The sequence below is a fragment of the Oncorhynchus masou genome, chromosome 23 (assembly GCF_036934945.1).
Source record: "Oncorhynchus masou masou isolate Uvic2021 chromosome 23, UVic_Omas_1.1, whole genome shotgun sequence".
In the NCBI taxonomy this organism is placed as follows: domain Eukaryota; kingdom Metazoa; phylum Chordata; class Actinopteri; order Salmoniformes; family Salmonidae; genus Oncorhynchus; species Oncorhynchus masou.
Window position 1 is genome coordinate 59,944,703 of NC_088234.1, and position 18,605 is coordinate 59,963,307.

The 18,605-nt window shown below is 41.8% G+C and overlaps 1 protein-coding gene across 4 annotated transcripts; it reads left to right on the forward strand.

The window, feature by feature from the left end:
• The first annotated feature begins 353 nt into the window (after positions 1-353).
• LOC135511140 (uncharacterized) lies at positions 354-8,452 on the forward strand. 4 transcript variants are annotated; one of them, XM_064932714.1, is made up of 2 exons: positions 354-581; positions 6,865-8,452. In XM_064932714.1, the coding sequence occupies exon 2, from the start codon at positions 6,939-6,941 to the stop codon at positions 7,974-7,976; it is 1,038 nt and encodes a 345-aa protein (XP_064788786.1). In that variant the 5' UTR covers positions 354-581; positions 6,865-6,938; the 3' UTR covers positions 7,977-8,452. The 4 variants fall into 4 exon arrangements, with proteins under 4 accessions (XP_064788786.1, XP_064788785.1, XP_064788783.1 ...); XM_064932713.1 differs by lacking the exon at positions 354-581 and adding an exon at positions 5,352-5,458; XM_064932711.1 differs by lacking the exon at positions 354-581 and adding an exon at positions 6,276-6,341.
• The last annotated feature ends 10,153 nt before the right edge of the window (positions 8,453-18,605 follow it).

Consider the following 18,605-nt stretch of genomic DNA (forward strand, 5'->3'; position numbering starts at 1 on the left):
ATACTCATGTCCTGTGGGTATAGCCAAGGTTGCGAGCCTTGCGTCACCACTCATAGTAATACTATAAAATGCACATGTCTAGGTTTACCTTTATGCAATTATTAGAGGCTAAGGAACAAAGCGCTAATATATTGCAATCAATGTCCTAGCATTAAATAATTGAATTCACCTTAGCTCCAGTGGAGGCTCCTCAGAGAAGGAAGGGGAGGATTATGAGTGATTATGACAACTTCCGGAAGAAGTCCTCCAACCTATCAGAGCTCTTGCAGCTTGAACTGACATACTGAAAGCATAAGCTACAGCTAGCTAGCACTGCAGTGCACAAAGTGTGGTGAGTAGTTGACTCAAAGAGAGAGAAAGACAATAGTTGAACAGTTTTGTACAAATTCATTTATTCCAAAATGAAGGAGAAGCAAGAGAGAGAGATTTCATCCTTTTTTCAGTTTCAGTTACACTTATTTAACTAGCAAATGCAACTGGCTAATTTAGCCTTCTTAAACACCCTGCTCAAACAAAGGAATGCTATGTTAGCTAGCTGGCTATAACAATCCAACTCAACACTGGAACTCTTTCAAGTCAAGGTAAGCTTTTGGTTTGACTAATTTATTGCCAACAGAGCCCGCCTGTGTAAGTGCTAAACTGCTTGATGACTGTACACTGTAACGTTATTGCATGATTGTAGCGGGTTTACTAATGCACTAGTTCTATTAGGTATGTTGACTATGACGTTACTTTAGCTAATATGGTGACAATGGTGTAGGCTGTGTGTAGCGGTTATGATATGGTTTGGCCTGGAAAGGTTTTTTCACCTGGTCACATACAGCTGATGTGTTGTCCATTGAAGTCCACAAGCGAAGGGAAAAGGTGAGAGGAAGAGAGCGCATAGATGCGAGAAGGAATACAATGTGGCTGCTATAAAAGTGAACTGTGTTTACATGTGATCTCAGGTGAATTTCTTTTTGCATATTCTGTTGAAAAATCATTTCTTAAATGTAAGCAAACGGAACAAAACGTGCATAACCATTCCTGAATATGTCCAATAGAAACTCTCGTTTGCAATTGTTGGAGTAATGATTACACTCGTCATCAGCTAGATGCAGGCAAGAGTGTGCAAGGCGGTATTGAATGTGTCACTTCTTTTTTGTTTTTCAAAAGTAGTGCACTGAGCCTTTAACAGTCCTTTATTAGCGGAATGATATAGCCGTCTGCAGCGCCCAAAAACAATGTCAATTTCCCTCAACCAGTGGCATATGGGCTTTTTAGGGGAGCACTGATGTCGCCCTTTGATAAGCGGTGCCTACTTTATCAAAGGCAGGGGCGCAAAATACTTTACTTGTCCATTCCCAGCACGCCTCTCCAGGGTGCTGTTGGAGAGACTCATCTCTGCAGCGCTCCACCAACGTAAACTAACATCATGTAGTAGATATAGGATATGGTAGAAAGAGTATGTGGCCTTTTCTGTAGCCTACAGGCTGGGAAATAAAATGTATGACAATGTAATGAGCCGGACACTTTTAACATCATGCAGGTTTCTCCGATCAAATAGCCTAATCTAAATGGTGCCCAATCGAATAAAAAAATTGCTGTCATGTTAACAAACAACATATTCTAACAACAGGACAGTTCAAAGTAAAATGGACAATATGGAATGGACAATATGGAATGGACAATCACCATTGTTGTCCAGGAGTTTCACACCATTGTCGTGATCAGTGGTTTCAAGTTTGTAGCCTATCCGTCAATTTTTGACAAGCTGATCATAGCGAAAAATACAATTCTTCTGCATTTCCCGCCATGTAGCCTAAACATATTTCAAATAGGCTCACGATAACTCCTGATAAAGACGGGTAGCTGATACTCAGAGCTTCAATAGCCAAATTGATTAGTCACAGGAATCAGGCCTAGTAAAGCCAATGGCCTGTTTTACAAATGGTGGGCCTACCACATGGTGGCAGAATGTCGCTGACCGGCTCTGAATCCAGCCACTATTTATCGTTGAACTCAACGGGTTTTGCCTGGCTAATATCCTACAGAAACAGGCTGCAATATTCAAGGTAAATTAAATCAAATTATATCCAACTATAGAGACGCCCCTTGTCTCCTGAAGTCCTTATTTTTTGTGTGCAAATGTTTTCACCATGGCCTGTATATCCAGGTTACGGGCCCGACTGTTTTCTATACTGAGTATTGACAACCCAGACAGTCTTTCCTGAGACATTGTGCATTATATGTCTATTGTGCTGCACACAATTTAAACTTAGTCTTGAATGATGCATGCCAAGACATACTAGAGATAAGGGACTGTTGATGTTATTATATATTTTTTCCATAAAGTAGTGCATTGGGCCTTTAATATTATTGTATCAGTGGACCATTATAGCCGTCTGCAGCTTTCCAGCACCCAATATTTAGTTTTGAACTGGGTACCAGCAGAAAAGTGGTTAAATTCCTGCAGTGTTAACACCACGTAAACACATGTCCTCCTCCATAAAGGTTGTAATGTATCCCTTGGTACGGTCCGAGGCCAGGAGGAGCAGGTCCGAACCTCACCAACAAACCTGGTGTGATTCCAAACAAGCCTTACACAACAATTAGTCACTTATCACCAGGGATCCAGGAGGTAATTAAGGCACAATTATCATGCAATTAAAAGGTAATTTGATACGGCAAGACATCAGAGATCTAGTGAATGGGATTTAATAACACTGGGGGAGGAACATTAGCCCCTGCTCAAGTCTGTTCTCTTGATTGTGATGGATCTGAGCCTCTGTCTGTCTCTGTCGCATACAAAACCCTTATTATGTGACAGTTTGGCAGCCTTCTCCAGTAATGGGCTTAGACCCGACAACCAGGGCCTCCCTTAAGTAATGAAGGAAGGAAAATGTGCTCCAACTTCAAAGCAAGGCAAAATCAACAAAATACCGAAATAGTCTTTCTTCAACGAGAATGTTCTGTCTCTTTTTGCCTGTATGAAAAATAGATGTACTGTCATGTTTTTATACTGTTTAAAGCCCATAAAGTCTTCTGCCTTTCGCACAAATGTTCAATGTCTTCAGATGGCTCCAAAATAATAACCTTCTAATGTCTCTTTGTGTACTTACCCTTCAGCAAGAAAAACACTGAGCCAAAATGACCCAAACCATCAAAAGACAATAACATTTGAGAGAGAGAGAGAGCTGTTTGGTGTGTATTTAACCACCATTGTTTCTGAAATGTCATAGCAATGATAAAAACGCCATTCCTACTGTTGCTGCTCTTCTCACTATGAGAGATTGCTTATAGTTTCCTAGAATATACCCTCAGCTAGACCTTTTACTGTAATGTGACCTTGTCACGTCTTGATTCTCGACCACTACCTCCGGAGGTCGAGCACGACACTCACTCGACAGTTGCCCCCCTCCAAGCAGGGCAGTGTAAACAGAATTGTCTCATTGAGCACAACACTCCCACAATAAAAACAAAAGGCAACAGTAAACATGTCGTTCCCCACTAATGATGCAGAGTGCACCAATGATGACATATAGCCTATATTAAACCGTTTACAATGTAAAATTCCCTCCAGAAATGAACCCAATAACATATTGATAAAAAAAGCTATATCTTTAGGGCCTGTACATGGTCCATATGATCAGGCAGTTGTGCTATTTCAGCAGTAAACCTGATCACCTATCTGATGCAGCATGGTAGCTACATGGCTGAAGCATGATCACCTGTCTGTTGCAGCATGGTAGCTACATGGCTGAAGCGTGATCACCTGTCTGATGCAGCATGGTAGCTACATGGCTGAAGCATGATCACCTGTCTGTTGCAGCATGGTAGCTACATGGCTGAAGCGTGATCACCTGTCTGATGCAGCATGGTAGCTACATGGCTGAAGCATGATCACCTGTCTGTTGCAGCATGGTAGCTACATGGCTGAAGCATGATCACCTGTCTGTTGCAGAATTGTGGCTACATGGCTGAAGCACAGGGTTGCTTTTCTGCATTGTTTACCACAATGGGCTAATCATTAGCTAGATCACATACTCTAAGTATGATCATGTTGCTTGTTTAATGTCCTTAAACTCCCACTGGCACTAAAAAAATCATGTGATTTTTTGTTGTTGTGTGTGTGTATGTTTATAATAGAGGCCTGCTGTTTATGCATTCCAATGGCCGACAAGATTCCCACAGTTACTTATTTGATATTCATGTCAGACACTCAAGATTGTAAACAAAAAAAATTGGAGTTGAGGAATACATTATACATCACTGACAAGCTGGGATCCCACTCTTTTCAATAATTGCAATCAAAACTGTTGTATTTTCCCGAGATTATATTTAGGAATGTTGCAGAGTGACTGGGTTTATTAGAACCATAGACAGATTAGAACACATGTATTTCTGTGCAGAAATCAGCTGTGTGAGGAGTTGCAGCTCTCTTGCCAACAACAGTTGATATTCAGTTTATAAATAAAGGACGTAGCTCATGAACAGCTTCGGAAGTTAATCTGTTTTTTTTACCTCTTGTGGAAATGTTAAATTGTAGTAGGAGAATATAACACATTAAATCTGCTAAAAGATAATTCAAGGGGGGGGGGGGGGTAGGTAGGTAGGTAGGTAATGATCCTCAGCACAAGGACGTAGTTTACTGAGGCGGAGCTCATTCGAGATTGAGGGCAAATCTGGTTGATAACGCGTCAGACAGCAGGAAGATTGTGAAGGATTAAATACAAATATTGGACTACATTTTTTTCTTCTTCTGTTATGGAGTTTGAAAATGCACTGCATATGGTGGGCCATCTGAAAACTTGATTAAGTGGCCCACCAGGCCCGGTGAGCTCAGCAGATGTTGCAGGGCCAGCAGGCAGCCCTTAATGTCGAGTCCTGCAGTCTCTAGCTAATCCATTCCCTGTATTCCATGTCATGTGCCAAAAACAAAACGCCACCTGCTGGAGAAGATAGATTTTTGGCCCAGTTAGCCCTCTCGCTTCGCCACTTCCTCTCTTGTGTGACTCACAAATGTACGTTCATTACTATAGCTCCCGCCTTGGGACAACCAGAGTAATTTTGTAAGTACCGGATCTCTATGGCAAGACTCATAATTCACTCAAATTATGTCAATATCGGGTCAGTGGACGGACAAACGGAGAACCATTCACTGTCTCCTCTCCGATTTCATTGTGGGGACAATAATACACTGTAATAGCAGAGCAATGTTTTTGAAACCGCTGAAATATATGCATTTTCCTAATATTAGGAACTTGTTTTGAGTTTTTACCTGAAAGTAAGAGCCAGTTACTCTGAAATTGACGCTGTAGCTTTAAGGGAATCTCAACACACCATCATTTTATTTAAAAGAAAACAGGCAGGAATGCAAGTCGAAGCTCGCCAGTGAATTTACAACTTTTTAAGTCACACTGTTTCCCATGTAATGATTTGCATGATATTGATGAAATTAAGCTTGGTTTGTTCTAAGGTAAATTGTTCAGCTAACTAACTAGCCATCTAATTTAGCTAGTATGTGAGGAGGATGCAGACATTTTGTTTACCAAGCTCTGTATAATATGAATGCCACTGTATGATAACTGTACTGTATTATTACATTCGTATGAGGGGTACATTTTTACAATGCTGATGTTACTTGAGGAATCAAATGTTATTAGCTAGCTAACGTTAGCTATAGCTTGCTAGTTGCTGTACCACATTGGCTGTGTTATTGTCTTCAAACTAAATTAGTGTATGGGCATTTAAATAAACAATTTAGATGTCTGTACATGCTTGTGAATTGTTGCATTATTCAAGAGTGTAATATGGTTTTGTTGCATTAAGCAAGTGTAATATGGTAGAAAGTTGCTCGCATGGCTAGTTGAATAGTTTACACGCTTAAAAGGCTCGTTACATTTTGACAGGAAAATTGTCCAATTCACACACTTATCAAGATAACATCCCTGGTCTTCTCCACATAAAACTGCTGAACAATGGTTGAGTATTGGTTTAGCATACACTGTAATGGATAGTTTGACTGCATTCACTATGAAAACTGAAGTCATGGTAAAATAAAACACATTACACGAGTACATGACTCAAAGTCCTTGTCCCATTGTATAAAGTTAAAGACGGTTAATGTGTTGGAAGCCCTTGGACCATTTTATAAAGTTAAAGAAGGGAAATGTGTTGGCAGCCCTTGGCCCATTTTATAGAATAAAAGGCTCAATGGTTGCTCGACCTTGCAGTATTCAGTAGGGGGAGCTCTCGTTTTTCCCCTGCCCTAGTTTCTCTCCCTGTTGTCTTGGATTTAGTGCTGCAGTGTAGAAAATCAGGCCACTGTCTGCCATATTAGCTGGCTGCTGGATGCAACGGTAAGGAACACACTCCCCGGTAAATGCCTTACAGTAAGGGAAGAGCCCAAAGCTAAACGAACGCAGTTGATATGTGAAGTGTTGTTCGATTATTTGTAACGTTTTTTTTATGGCATAGTTATTCATACAGATAATGGCGATATGATGAAATCAACAACTTCCTTTCTGTGCACTGTACGTGATCCTGTTCATAATTATTTTTATTGAATGTTTAAAAAAAAGTTTTTAAGCTTTTACAATGTTTTAGCACGTAACCATTTGCTTTAGAAAGATACACATACAAATCATCTCACCACTTACACTAGGCTAAGGATTAGAATGAATTTAGGCTACTCTATAAGGAGGACAGTTGTTTACATGGCATGTACAGAGGCATAACTAACCAAAGGTTAACCTGAGGTTAATGAATAATTCTAGACTGAAACTGAAAGTGTGTCTCAAATGTATACTTTATGAACTGTGTAATAAACACTATGATAAACACTCAACTGTGTTTAAGCTTTCTTCTCTATGTCTTCCACAGGCTTTTTTCTCATCGTGCATTTACATCAACAACACACTCGCCTGCACCAACCCCCAGATATCCTGACCTTCATCATGGGGCAGTTGTTGGCCTCAGAACAGGAGCAGTCGGAGGCTCAGGTTGCTGTTGGCTCTCTGCTCTACTCCGCCATGTTGGAGGCCGGTGCTCTGCCTGATGTTGCCGTCGACCACTATCTGCTTGCTAATCCAGAGAGCCTGGACTCCAGGGCCCACCTACAGGACCACCTCCGCCAGCTGCAGGGGCACGTAGGTAACCGGGCGCCCACCTACCTGAAGGAGCTGATCAGCCGCCTGGTCGCTTTCTCTGACGAGCCCAAGGTTGCAGGCCTGGTGGGCTTGGTGGTCTCCATGGTGATGGAGACGGCATATGCCTCGTCCAGGGGGTCAGTGAGGTCAAGGGGTTGCCAAGTCGAGGAACGGCGAGCGGAGCTCCAGGACATTATGGAGGAGTACCTCAAGCGCTGCCGGATGCACTTGAAGGATGAGCAGAAGCTGAGAGAAGACACCCAGCGTCTGGAGGGCCAGCTGAGCTACTTGCTGACCCAGCTGAAGAACACCATGCTCAGGGAAGGCCCCAGCTCCAAGGCCCTGAAGCACTGGGCCAGCGGTGCCGCCTTCCACACGCAGATGCTGCTGCACCTGACCAGGCTAGAGCAGAGAGGAGACCCGCTGGTCGTCCAGGCTGCAATGGAGCAGTACCAAGAGGACTTCAGAGAGATTCTCCCAGCGTACAGATGCTACAAAGCCAGTACGGTGACTGTGATAAAGTGTAGGGGAGGGCTGCAGACCGGGGAGGATCCTCTGACTGAGGGGAGTGTGACTGGGTTCACTGTGGTGGATAAAGAGCTAGGGAAGAGTGTGAGTGTACCCCTACCTGAGGACGCTCCCCCTGGCATTGTCCTGATCACTTCAGATATGTGTGCTCAAGCCTATTTAGAGCGACTGTTCTCTCCACAAGGCCCCATAGCAGAGCTGGAGAGGTACTTTCTCAACAGCAGAGAGAGTCTACACATGAAGTTGATGGTACAAGAACCAACGGACCCCAATGAGAGGCTGAGCATAGTGGAAACAGAACCCCTAGACAGAAGATAGCACATGTTCATGTTAACTTTCATACAGGCAAAGGCAAGAGGCAAAGGCAAGATGCAAAATCCACAGAACTGAACAAACACTCTTGACTAAATGTGCATTTATTGTATTGTATGTATGATCAAATGTTGAATAATAATCTGGTTTATTCAATGCTAATGTTCTCCTATGAATTTCTGAGAAAATATATTATAAAAGCACATGAATAATTCCTTCCCACGCAAATCAATTGTTATAATGCGAGAAACTAATTGTACAGACACAAATGGCAAAAGTAGCACAGTTCACAGTACTTAATTGTCTATGGTATTGAAAAGGATGCTTGAGTGCAGTTTGCAGGTTTGAATTGATTTCTTTGTGCTTTGTGGAAGTGGTTCTTTCTTACTTTGTTCTCACATTCAGTTCAATAACCTTTTCTACAGCTTTGTAGAGTGCTCGGAAGCAACAGCTGATTCTTTGAAAATAAACTCTTAATGGTTTTGCTGCTGCCATGGCTGAATGTAATGTAGGAATGTGTCAAACTTTATAGAGGCCTGTCAAATTGAATGCCATTTGAGTCACACTTCATTGCTACAATTACAAGTCAAAGTGAGAGACGGAGCTGCTCTCCTAATGCTACGTGATTAGTACTCTGCACTTCTACACTTTCTAAAGCTCTCTCTTTTATTCTCCATCCCTTTCTCTTTCTCTTTTCTCTCCTTCCTGCCTCTCTCTGTCACGTAGCATTGGCTATCCATGTGAGGTGGGCCTGTGAGCCAACACTGCCAGAGGAACAGAGTTGGGCTCTGTGATGTCACTCTGCACAGACCTGCCACCTTTAACACCCTACTCTGACATCTCAGCCACTCTTACTGTAGCTCAAATCCTCCTTTTCAGAGTTAGTTACTTAGAGGGGGGGAGGGAAGCTACCGGACTTTTAAACTTAGCACCCAGCAGAGATACCCTGTGGTGTCACATGTAATGAATAATGTTTCTGAAAGGCCAACGGGTGTGTTTTTGTCATTATAGATAGTCACGCTCCACTGCAGTAGCTATGTCTTCTCTTAGTGTTAGCAGAGTGGGGTGTGTGTAGTGTTATCCATCTATCCTCGGGGTATTCACACACACCCCTGCTGGATGCTTATCCCTTAGCTTAGCATTCTGACCCCCCCATGGTAATGATGGTGGACTAGAAGATGGCACTGGGCCTTCTGTCACACCTTGCTGGTCTCCCTAGGCAGACTGGTTGCCTCCTACATTAACAATGTTCCGACGTACACAGATACAAGAATCGGTTGGTTTAGTTGGGAATTGATGTGCAGGAAAACCATCCAGAGCCGTTTCCGTTTGTGCCCTGGTATAAACACCGTTGTACAGACAGTGTACCACAGTGTGGACAGAGTGACTCATTCCAGGCACAGCCACACAACCTTTGGCATACAACCATGACTTATTCAACATTTTGTTGTGTTACAGCCTGAATTCGAAATTGATTAAATATTCTCACCCATCTACACATAATACACCAGTGAAAACATGTTTTTAGAAATTTTTGCAAATCTATTGATAATGAATTACAGAAATATCTCATTTACATAAGTATTCACACCTCAGTTAATACTTTGTAGAAGCACCTTTGGCAGCGATTACACTTGAGACTATTTCAGTGTAAGTCTCTAAGAGCTTACCATACCTGGATTGCACAATATTTGCCCATTATTCTTCCTCTGGCAAATGAGTTAGGAAGGACACCTGCATCTTTGTAGTTATTGGCTGTATAGATACAGCATCCAAAGTGTAATAAATAACACCACCATGCTCAAAGGGATATTTTTTTAGCCATCTACCAATAGTTGCCGCCTTTGCGAGGCATTGGAAAACCTCCCTGGTCTTGTGGTTGAATCTATGTTTGAAATTCACTGCTTGAATGAGGGACCTTACAGATCATTGCATGTGCGGGATACAGAGATGAGGTATTCATTCAAAAATCATGTTAAACACATTATTCCACACAGAGTGAGTCCATGCAACTTATGTGACTTGTTAAGCAAATGTTTATTCCTGAACTTATTTAGGCTTGTCATAACAAAGGGGTTGAATACTTATTGACTCAAGACATTTAAGCTTTTCCTATTTTAAATAATTTGTAAAAAAAAAGAAGAATCTAAAGCATAATTCCACTTTGACATTATGAGATATTGTGTGTTTGCCAGAGACAAAAAAATCCAGCTGTAACACAACAAAATGTGGAAAAATTCAAGGGGTGAGAATACATTCTGATGGCTCTGTAGATGTTTTAGAAAGGTTATAAGTGGCTTTGCCATTGGTTCACAAGATCACATCCCTCACTCTAGCACCCCAGACAGATACAGTGCCTTGCGAAAGTATTCGGTCCCCTTGAACTTTGCGACCTTTTGCCACATTTCAGGCTTCAAACATAAAGATATAAAACTGTATTTTTTTGTGAAGAATCAACAACAAGTGGGACACAATCATGAAGTGGAACGACATTTATTGGATATTTCAAACTTTTTTAACAAATCAAAAACTGAAAAATTGGGCGTGCAAAATTATTCAGCCCCCTTAAGTTAATACTTTGTAGCGCCACCTTTTGCTGCGATGACAGCTGTAAGTCGCTTGGCGTATGTCTCTATCAGTTTTGCACATCGAGAGACTGAAATTGTTTCCCATTCCTCCGTGCAAAACAGCTCGAGCTCAGTGAGGTTGGATGGAGAGCATTTGTGAACAGCAGTTTTCAGTTCTTTCCACAGATTCTCGATTGGATTCAGGTCTGGACTTTGACTTGGCCATTCTAACACCTGGATATGTTTATTTTTGAACCATTCCATTGTAGATTTTGCTTTATGTTTTGGATCATTGTCTTGTTGGAAGACAAATCTCCGTCCCAGTCTCAGGTCTTTTGCAGACTCCATCAGGTTTTCTTCCAGAATGGTCCTGTATTTGGCTCCATCCATCTTCCCATCAATTTTAACCATCTTCCCTGTCCCTGCTGAAGAAAAGCAGGCCCAAACCATGATGCTGCCACCACCATGTTTGACAGTGGGTATGGTATGTTCAGGGTGATGAGCTGTGTTGCTTTTACGCCAAACATAACGTTTTGCATTGTTGCCAAAAAGTTCAATTTTGGTTTCATCTGACCAGAGCACCTTCTTCCACATGTTTGGTGTGTCTCCCAGGTGGCTTGTGGCAAACTTTAAACGACACTTTTTATGGATATTTTTAAGAAATGGCTTTCTTCTTGCCACTCTTCCATAAAGGCCAGATTTGTGCAATATACGACTGATTGTTGTCCTATGGACAGAGTCTCCCACCTTAGCTGTAGTTCATCCAGAGTGATCATGGGCCTCTTGGCTGCATCTCTGATCAGTCTTCTCCTTGTATGAGCGGAAAGTTTAGACGGACGGCCAGGTCTTGATAGATTTGCAGTGGTCTGATACTCCTTCAATTTCAATATTATCGCTTGCACAGTGCTCCTTTGGATGTTTAAAGCTTGGGAAATATTTTTGTATCCAAATCCGGCTTTAAACTTCTTCACAACAGTATCTCGGACCTGCCTGGCATGTTCCTTGTTCTTCGTGATGCTCTCTGCGCTTTTAACGGACCTCTGAGACTATCACAGTGCAGGTGCATTTATACGGAGACTTGATTACACACAGGTGGATTGTATTTATCATCATTAGTCATTTAGGTCAACATTGGATCATTCAGAGATCCTCACTGAACTTCTGGAGAGAGTTTGCTGCACTGAAAGTAAAGGGGCTGAATAATTTTGCACGCCCAATTTTTCAGTTTTTGATTTGTTAAAAAAGTTTGAAATATCCAATAAATGTCGTTCCACTTCATGATTGTGTCCCACTTGTTGTTGATTCTTCACAAAAAAATACAGTTTTATATCTTTATGTTTGAAGCCTGAAATGTGGCAAAAGGTCGCAAAGTTCAAGGGGGCTGAATACTTTCGCAAGGCACTGTAGCTTCTCAAACAGATGCATTTAAAAACAGTTTGTTAACATGCGTTGTTGAGTACACCTTCCTTCCTGACTTGGTCTGGTCCTTCACTTTATGACACAGGACACATAGATCTCTGTCCTAGATGTGCTGTCTTAATCATTTTAGTGCCGGCTAGGGCTGTTATTTTCAGGGCTGACAATGCAGCCTGTCGGAGGACTGTTTGATTTTTTATCTTCTGTCACTGGAATGAAAGTGATATTAAAGTATTATTCTTCCCTGCTGGGGGGATAGTTCATGTTGCAGATTAAACAATAAAAGGATGAGATATCTTCAGAGATCAGTGTGATGCACGATATTTATTCATCTAGAATGGGAATGGAGGTATGTACAGTGCATTCGGAAAGTATTCAGACCCCTTGACTTTCCCCACATTTTATTATGTTACAGCCTTATTCTAAAATTGATAAAATATATATATTTTTTCCCACTCATCAATCTGCACAAAATATCCCATAATAACAAAGCAAAAACAGCTTTTTATAAGTGATTACAGCCTCGAGTCTTGAGTTTGACGCTACAAGTTTGGCACACCTATATTTGGAGAGTTTCTCCCATTCTTCTCTGCAGATCCTCTCAAGCTCTGTCAGGTTGAATGGGGAGCATCACTGCACAGCTATTTTCAGGTCTCTCCAGAGATGTTCGATTGGGTCCAGGCTTTAGCTGCGCCACTCAAGGACATTCAGAGACTTGTCCTGAAGACACTCCTACGTTGTCTTGGCTGTGTGCTTAGGGTTGTTGTCCTGTTGGAAGGGGAACCTTCACCCCAGTCTGAGGTCCTGAGTGCTCTGGAGCAGGTTTTCATCAAGGATCTCTCTATACTTTGATCCATTCATCTTTCCCTCGATCTTGACTCTCCCAGTTCCTGCCGCTGAAAAACATCCACACAGCATGATGCTACCACCACCATGCTTCACCGTAGGGATGGTATTGGCCAGGTGATGAACGGTGCCTGGTTTCCTCCAGACGTGATGCTTGGCATTCAGGCCAAAGAGTTCAATCTTGGTTTCATCAGACCAGAGAATCTTGTGTCTCATGGTCTGAGAGTCCTTTAGGTGCCTTTTGGCAATCTCCAAGCGGGCTGTCATGTGCATTTTACTGAGGAGTGGCTTCCGTCTGGCCAGTCTACCATAAAGGCCTGATTGGTGGAGTGCTGTAGAGATGGTTGTCCTTCTGGAAGGTTCTCCCATCACAACAGAGGTACTCTGGAGCTCTGTCAGAGTGACCATTGGGTCCTTTGTCACCTCCCTGAACAAGGCCCTTCTTCCCCAATTGCTCAGTTTGGCCAGGCAGCCAGCTCTAGGAAGACTCTTGGTGGTTCCAAACTTCTTCCATTTAAGAATGATGGAGGCCACTGTGTTTTTGGGGACCTTCAATGCTGCAGACATTTTTTGGTACCCTTCCCCAGATCTGTGCCTCGACACAATTCTGTCTCGGAGCTCTACGGACAACTCCTTCAACCTCATGGCTTGGTTTTTGCTTTGACATGCACTGTCAACTGTGGGACCTTATATAGACAGCTGTGTGCCTTTCCAAATCATGTCCAATAAATGGAATTTACCTCATGTGGACTCCGATCAAGTTGTAGAAACATCTCAAGAGCGACCAATGGAAACAGGATGCTGAGTCTCGAGTCTCATAGCAAAGAATTCTAATACTTATGTAAGTTATTGCTGTTTCATATATCTTATAAATTAGCAAACATTTCTTAAAACCTGTCATTATGGGGTATTGTGTATAGATTGATGAGGAAAAACATGTATTTCATCCATTTTAGAATAAGGCTGAGAGAGAGGACTGTGTGGGAATACGCACCTGTGTATTAAGGTGTGTTTGTGTTATTCAGTAGTGCTCTTCATTCCATACATTTTCTTTAACAGGGTCATTATTCATCAAGAAGGGAGCTTCTAAGCCTGAAACCAGGCAGGTCAGAGCACCACACCACATGTATCACACTATCTTAATCAGGATAAATGGGATGAATTTATATCTAATCTCCCTTAACAGATCTGCCAATCTGTGAAGATGTGTCATGTGCTGCAAATCTAATGAGATCAGTGCGGATAATCAATTAACAGGTCATATAATCCATAAAGATGGTATATGATGAGAGATTTGCAAGTATTAAAATACTTTTGTAAAATAGTGAAGCAGAGGGTCAGACAGATAACGACTAGAAATAAATGGAAAGGGAAGCAGAAATAACCTCCCAAAACGATACATGTTTATGTTTTTAAAAGTTCTACAGATGTTCAGGCTTTTTATCTCTTTCGCCCTCTAAGGTCTCATGGCCAGTCAGCTCTGTAGAGGCTAAAGTAATGACTGTGTGATGTTTACTAATGCAGTGTCTGGGTTAGTCCTTGGTCTTGAAGCTTCTCCAGAGCAGTGCTCTTCTTTTATTAACACCATTCATCTCTTCTTCTCTTCATTAACCTCATGCCTTCCTCTTTTCTCTGTGGTGTTGTTGTGGTTAATGACCAAGGCCTCACACACACACACACACACACACACACACACACACACACACACACACACACACACACACACACACACACACACACACACACACACACACACACACACACACACACACACAGCGGGTAACACTAGCTTTGCAAGTCTTACCAGCGCCCTAACATGAGGGCCATGATGCTCTGTTGTTGTTGTAACATGTCTGCGATCCAGAGAGGTTGAAAATAACAAAGGTTAAGACAACGTAATAATTCCATGCGAAACTGCTCGAAAATTAACAAATTCATTGGACGGTTTAGTATTGAAAACGTAACCAACGGTGGGGAAATCAAGTAATAAAGTGTCTGTATTATTCCAACCTCAGTGTGGAAACATATATATGTAAAACACAGATATATCACATTTTTGACTGCACTGGGTCTTTAATGAGATCGACAGCACGCTATTATTTTTCCACAATGCAAACCACAAATACTTGAATGTTGAGAGTCCTCATCAAACATATAGTCAAACATTGAGAGCCTTTATCATACAAGAACAACCTTCACTCTGCATTTCTAATCATGTATACCCAGAATTGGCGGTCGGTGCCGTTTAAGATGAGGGAGGACGATTATTTATTTTGGAGCGTGGCCTTATTTTTATGACATCATATTGAATGACTCATTATATTCTATTCACCCAGCTCAATGTAACATTTCTAGGTTTAGGCTACTACGTGATACTCAAACTTCCCCATTACCCAACATGAGGTTGCTACATCCCAGTCTATGAATGAATGTTTAAGATGAAGTTTGAGTAATCGAGGTGACAGACATTGACACATTCAATACCACCTTGCACATTCTTGCCTGCATCAAGCTGATCTAGTGTGTAATCATTAATCCAACAGTTGGTATGTTTATCCACGTTTTGTTCCATTAGTTTCTGTATGAAGAAACATTTTTCAACAGAATTGGCAGAATTAATACACCCCTGATCACACGCAAACACAGTACACTTTCATAGCATCCACATACAAACAGCATGATCCCTTTGATCGTTGTATAATTTCTTCTCGCATCTACATGCTCTCCTCCTTTTACCTTTTTCCTTCGTTTGTGTACTTCAGTGCACAACACATCAGTTGTCTGTGACCAGGCAAAAAAAAAATCCAAGCCAAACCTTCATATCATAACTGCTACACACAACCTACAACGTTGCCACCATATTATAACGTCATAGTCAACATAGCTACTAGAACTGACGTGTAAGGAAACCCGCTACAATCATGCAGTACAGTGTACAGACAGCAATTAGTTTAGCAGTTACACCGGCTGTCCCCAGTGGCAATAAATTATTACAACCAAAAGCTTACCTTGACTTGGAAGTGTTCCAGTCTTGGATAGCCATAGCCAGCTAGCTAACATTGCATCCCTCTCTGTTTGAGCCTGGTGTTTGAGTAGGCTAAACTAGTTAACTGCATTCAATAGCTAACTAAGTAAAAGTGGGGGAAAAATACAAAATATAGCTCTCTCTCTCTCTCTCTCTCACTTCTCCTTCATTTTTAAAACATGTATTTGTTCATAACTGTTCAACTATTGTCTTTCTCTTTGAGTCAATTACTCACCACATTTTATGCACTGCAGTGCTAGCTAGCTGTAGCTTATGCTTTCAGTACTAGATTCATTCTCTGATCCTTTGATTGGGTGGACAACATGACAGTTCATGCTGCAAGAGCTCTGATACGTTGGAGGACATCCTCCGGAAGTTGTCATAATTACTGTGTAAGTCTTTGGGGGTGAGAACCATGAGCCTCCTAGGTTTTGTATTGAAGTCAATGTACCCAGAGGAGGACAGAAACTAGCTGTCCTGTGTCTACACCTTGGTGCTACCCAACAGAGTGCTGTTGAGGCTACTGTAGAACTTTATTGCAAAATAGTGTGTTTTAATCAATTATTTGATGACATGAATATATTTATTTAAAAAGGATAACTTTTTAAATGTTTAGCTATTTGAATTTTTCTGAAATTCACCCTTCCTCTCCTGGGGAGCCTCCACTGATACCCAGAGTAACATTTAAGGAAAATAATTAATAGCGACTACAGCATTGCCATTTTATCTGCACCAGCATTGGGTATTTTCTCTGCAGTGGACACCTGCTACTACAACAACACCAGGTTCATACTACTGTACCTCCCTGTCTCCCCTCCTCTCAGTCTCCCCTCCGGCTCTGTGTTCACTGTCACTCATTACATTCCTTTAATCTCTCTCTCTCTCACTCTCTCTCTCTCTCTCTCTCATAGAGATAATTTACCCTCCAGTGACACTATGGGTTATGGGTAACTGTGGTGTACATATGGTAGTATATTTTACTGTATGACTCTAATTTCTCTCCCTCTCTTTCTCTCTCTCTTCCCCTCTCTCTCTCTCTCTCTGCCTCTCTTTCTCTGTCTACATTCATTTCCATGTAAATTGGGTGTCAAATAAAAGCTAAGAGTCTTATTTTTTATTAAGACGTATACATTTATTTTTTATATACATGTACCATATCCATTCCACTTCTTTTTTTCAAAATGTATAAACACAAACAAACTGAAACAACACAACACAAAACCAACACAACCCCACACCTGATACACACTACAACATGCACAAACCTGTCCACCAACGCACAAAAACACACAGTAACATCCCCTTTCAATACACACATACAGTGGGGCAAAAAAGTATTTAGTCAGCCACCAATTGTGCAAGTTCTCCCACTTAAAAAGATGAGAGAGGCCTGTAATTTTCATCATAGGTACACTTCAACTATGACAGACAAAATGAGAAAAGAAATCCAGAAAATCACATTGTGAGATTTTTAATGAATTTATTTGCAAATTATGGTGGAAAATAAGTATTTGGTCACCTACAAACAAGCAAGATTTCTGGCTCTCACAGACCTGTAACTTCTTCTTTAAGAGGCTCCTCTGTCCTCAACTCGTTACCTGTATTAATGGCACCTGTTTGAACTTGTTATCAGTATAAAAGACACCTGTTCACAACCTCAAACAGTTACACTCCAAAATCCACTATGGCCAAGACCAAAGAGCTGTCAAAGGACAACAGAAACAAAATTGTAGACCTGCACCAGGCTGGGAAGACTGAATCTGCAATAGGTAAGCAGCTTGGTTTGAAGAAATGAACTGTGGGAGCAATTATTAGGAAGTGGAAAACATACAAGACCACTGATAATCTCCCTCGATCTCGGGCTCCACGCAAGATCTCACCCCGTGGGGTCAAAATGATCCCACGGGGTGAGCAAAAATCCCAGAACCACACGGGGGGACCTAGTGAATGACCTGCAGAGAGCTGGGACCAAAGTAACAAAGCCTACCATCAGTAACACACTACGCCGCCAGGGATTCAAATCCTGCAGTGCCAGACGTCTCCCCCTGCTTAAGCCAGTACATGTCCAGGCCCGTCTGAAGTTTGCTAGAGAGCATTTCGATGATCCAGGAGAAGATTGGGAGAATGTCATATGGTCAGATGAAACCAAAATATAACTTTTTGGTAAAAACTCTACTCGTCGTGTTTAGAGGACAAAGAATGCTGAGTTGCATCCAAAGAACACCATACCTGCTGTGAAGCATGGGGGTGGAAACATCATGCTTTGGGGCTGTTTTTCTGCAAAGGGACCAGGATGACTGATCCATGTAAAGGAAAGAACGAATGGGGCCATGTATCGTGAGATTTTGAGTGAAAACCTCCTTCCATCAGCAAGGGCATTGAAGATGAAATGTGGCTGGGTCTTTCAGCATGACAATGATCCCAAACACACCGCCCGGGCAACAAAGGAGTGGCTTCGTAAAAAGAATGTCAAGGTCCTGGAGTGGCCTAGCCAGTCTCCAGATCTCAACCCCATAGAAAATCTTTGGAGGGAGTTGAAAGTCCGTGTTGCCCAGCAACAGCCCCAAAACATCACTGCTCTAGAGGAGATCTGCATGGAAGAATGGGCCAAAATACCAGCAACAGTGTGTGAAAACCTTGTGAAGACTGACAGAAAACATTTGACCTCTGTCATTGCCAACAAAGGGTATATAACAAAGTATTGAGATAAACTTTTGTTACTGACCAAATACTTATTTTCCACCATAATTTGCAAATAAATCCATTAAAAATCCTATAATG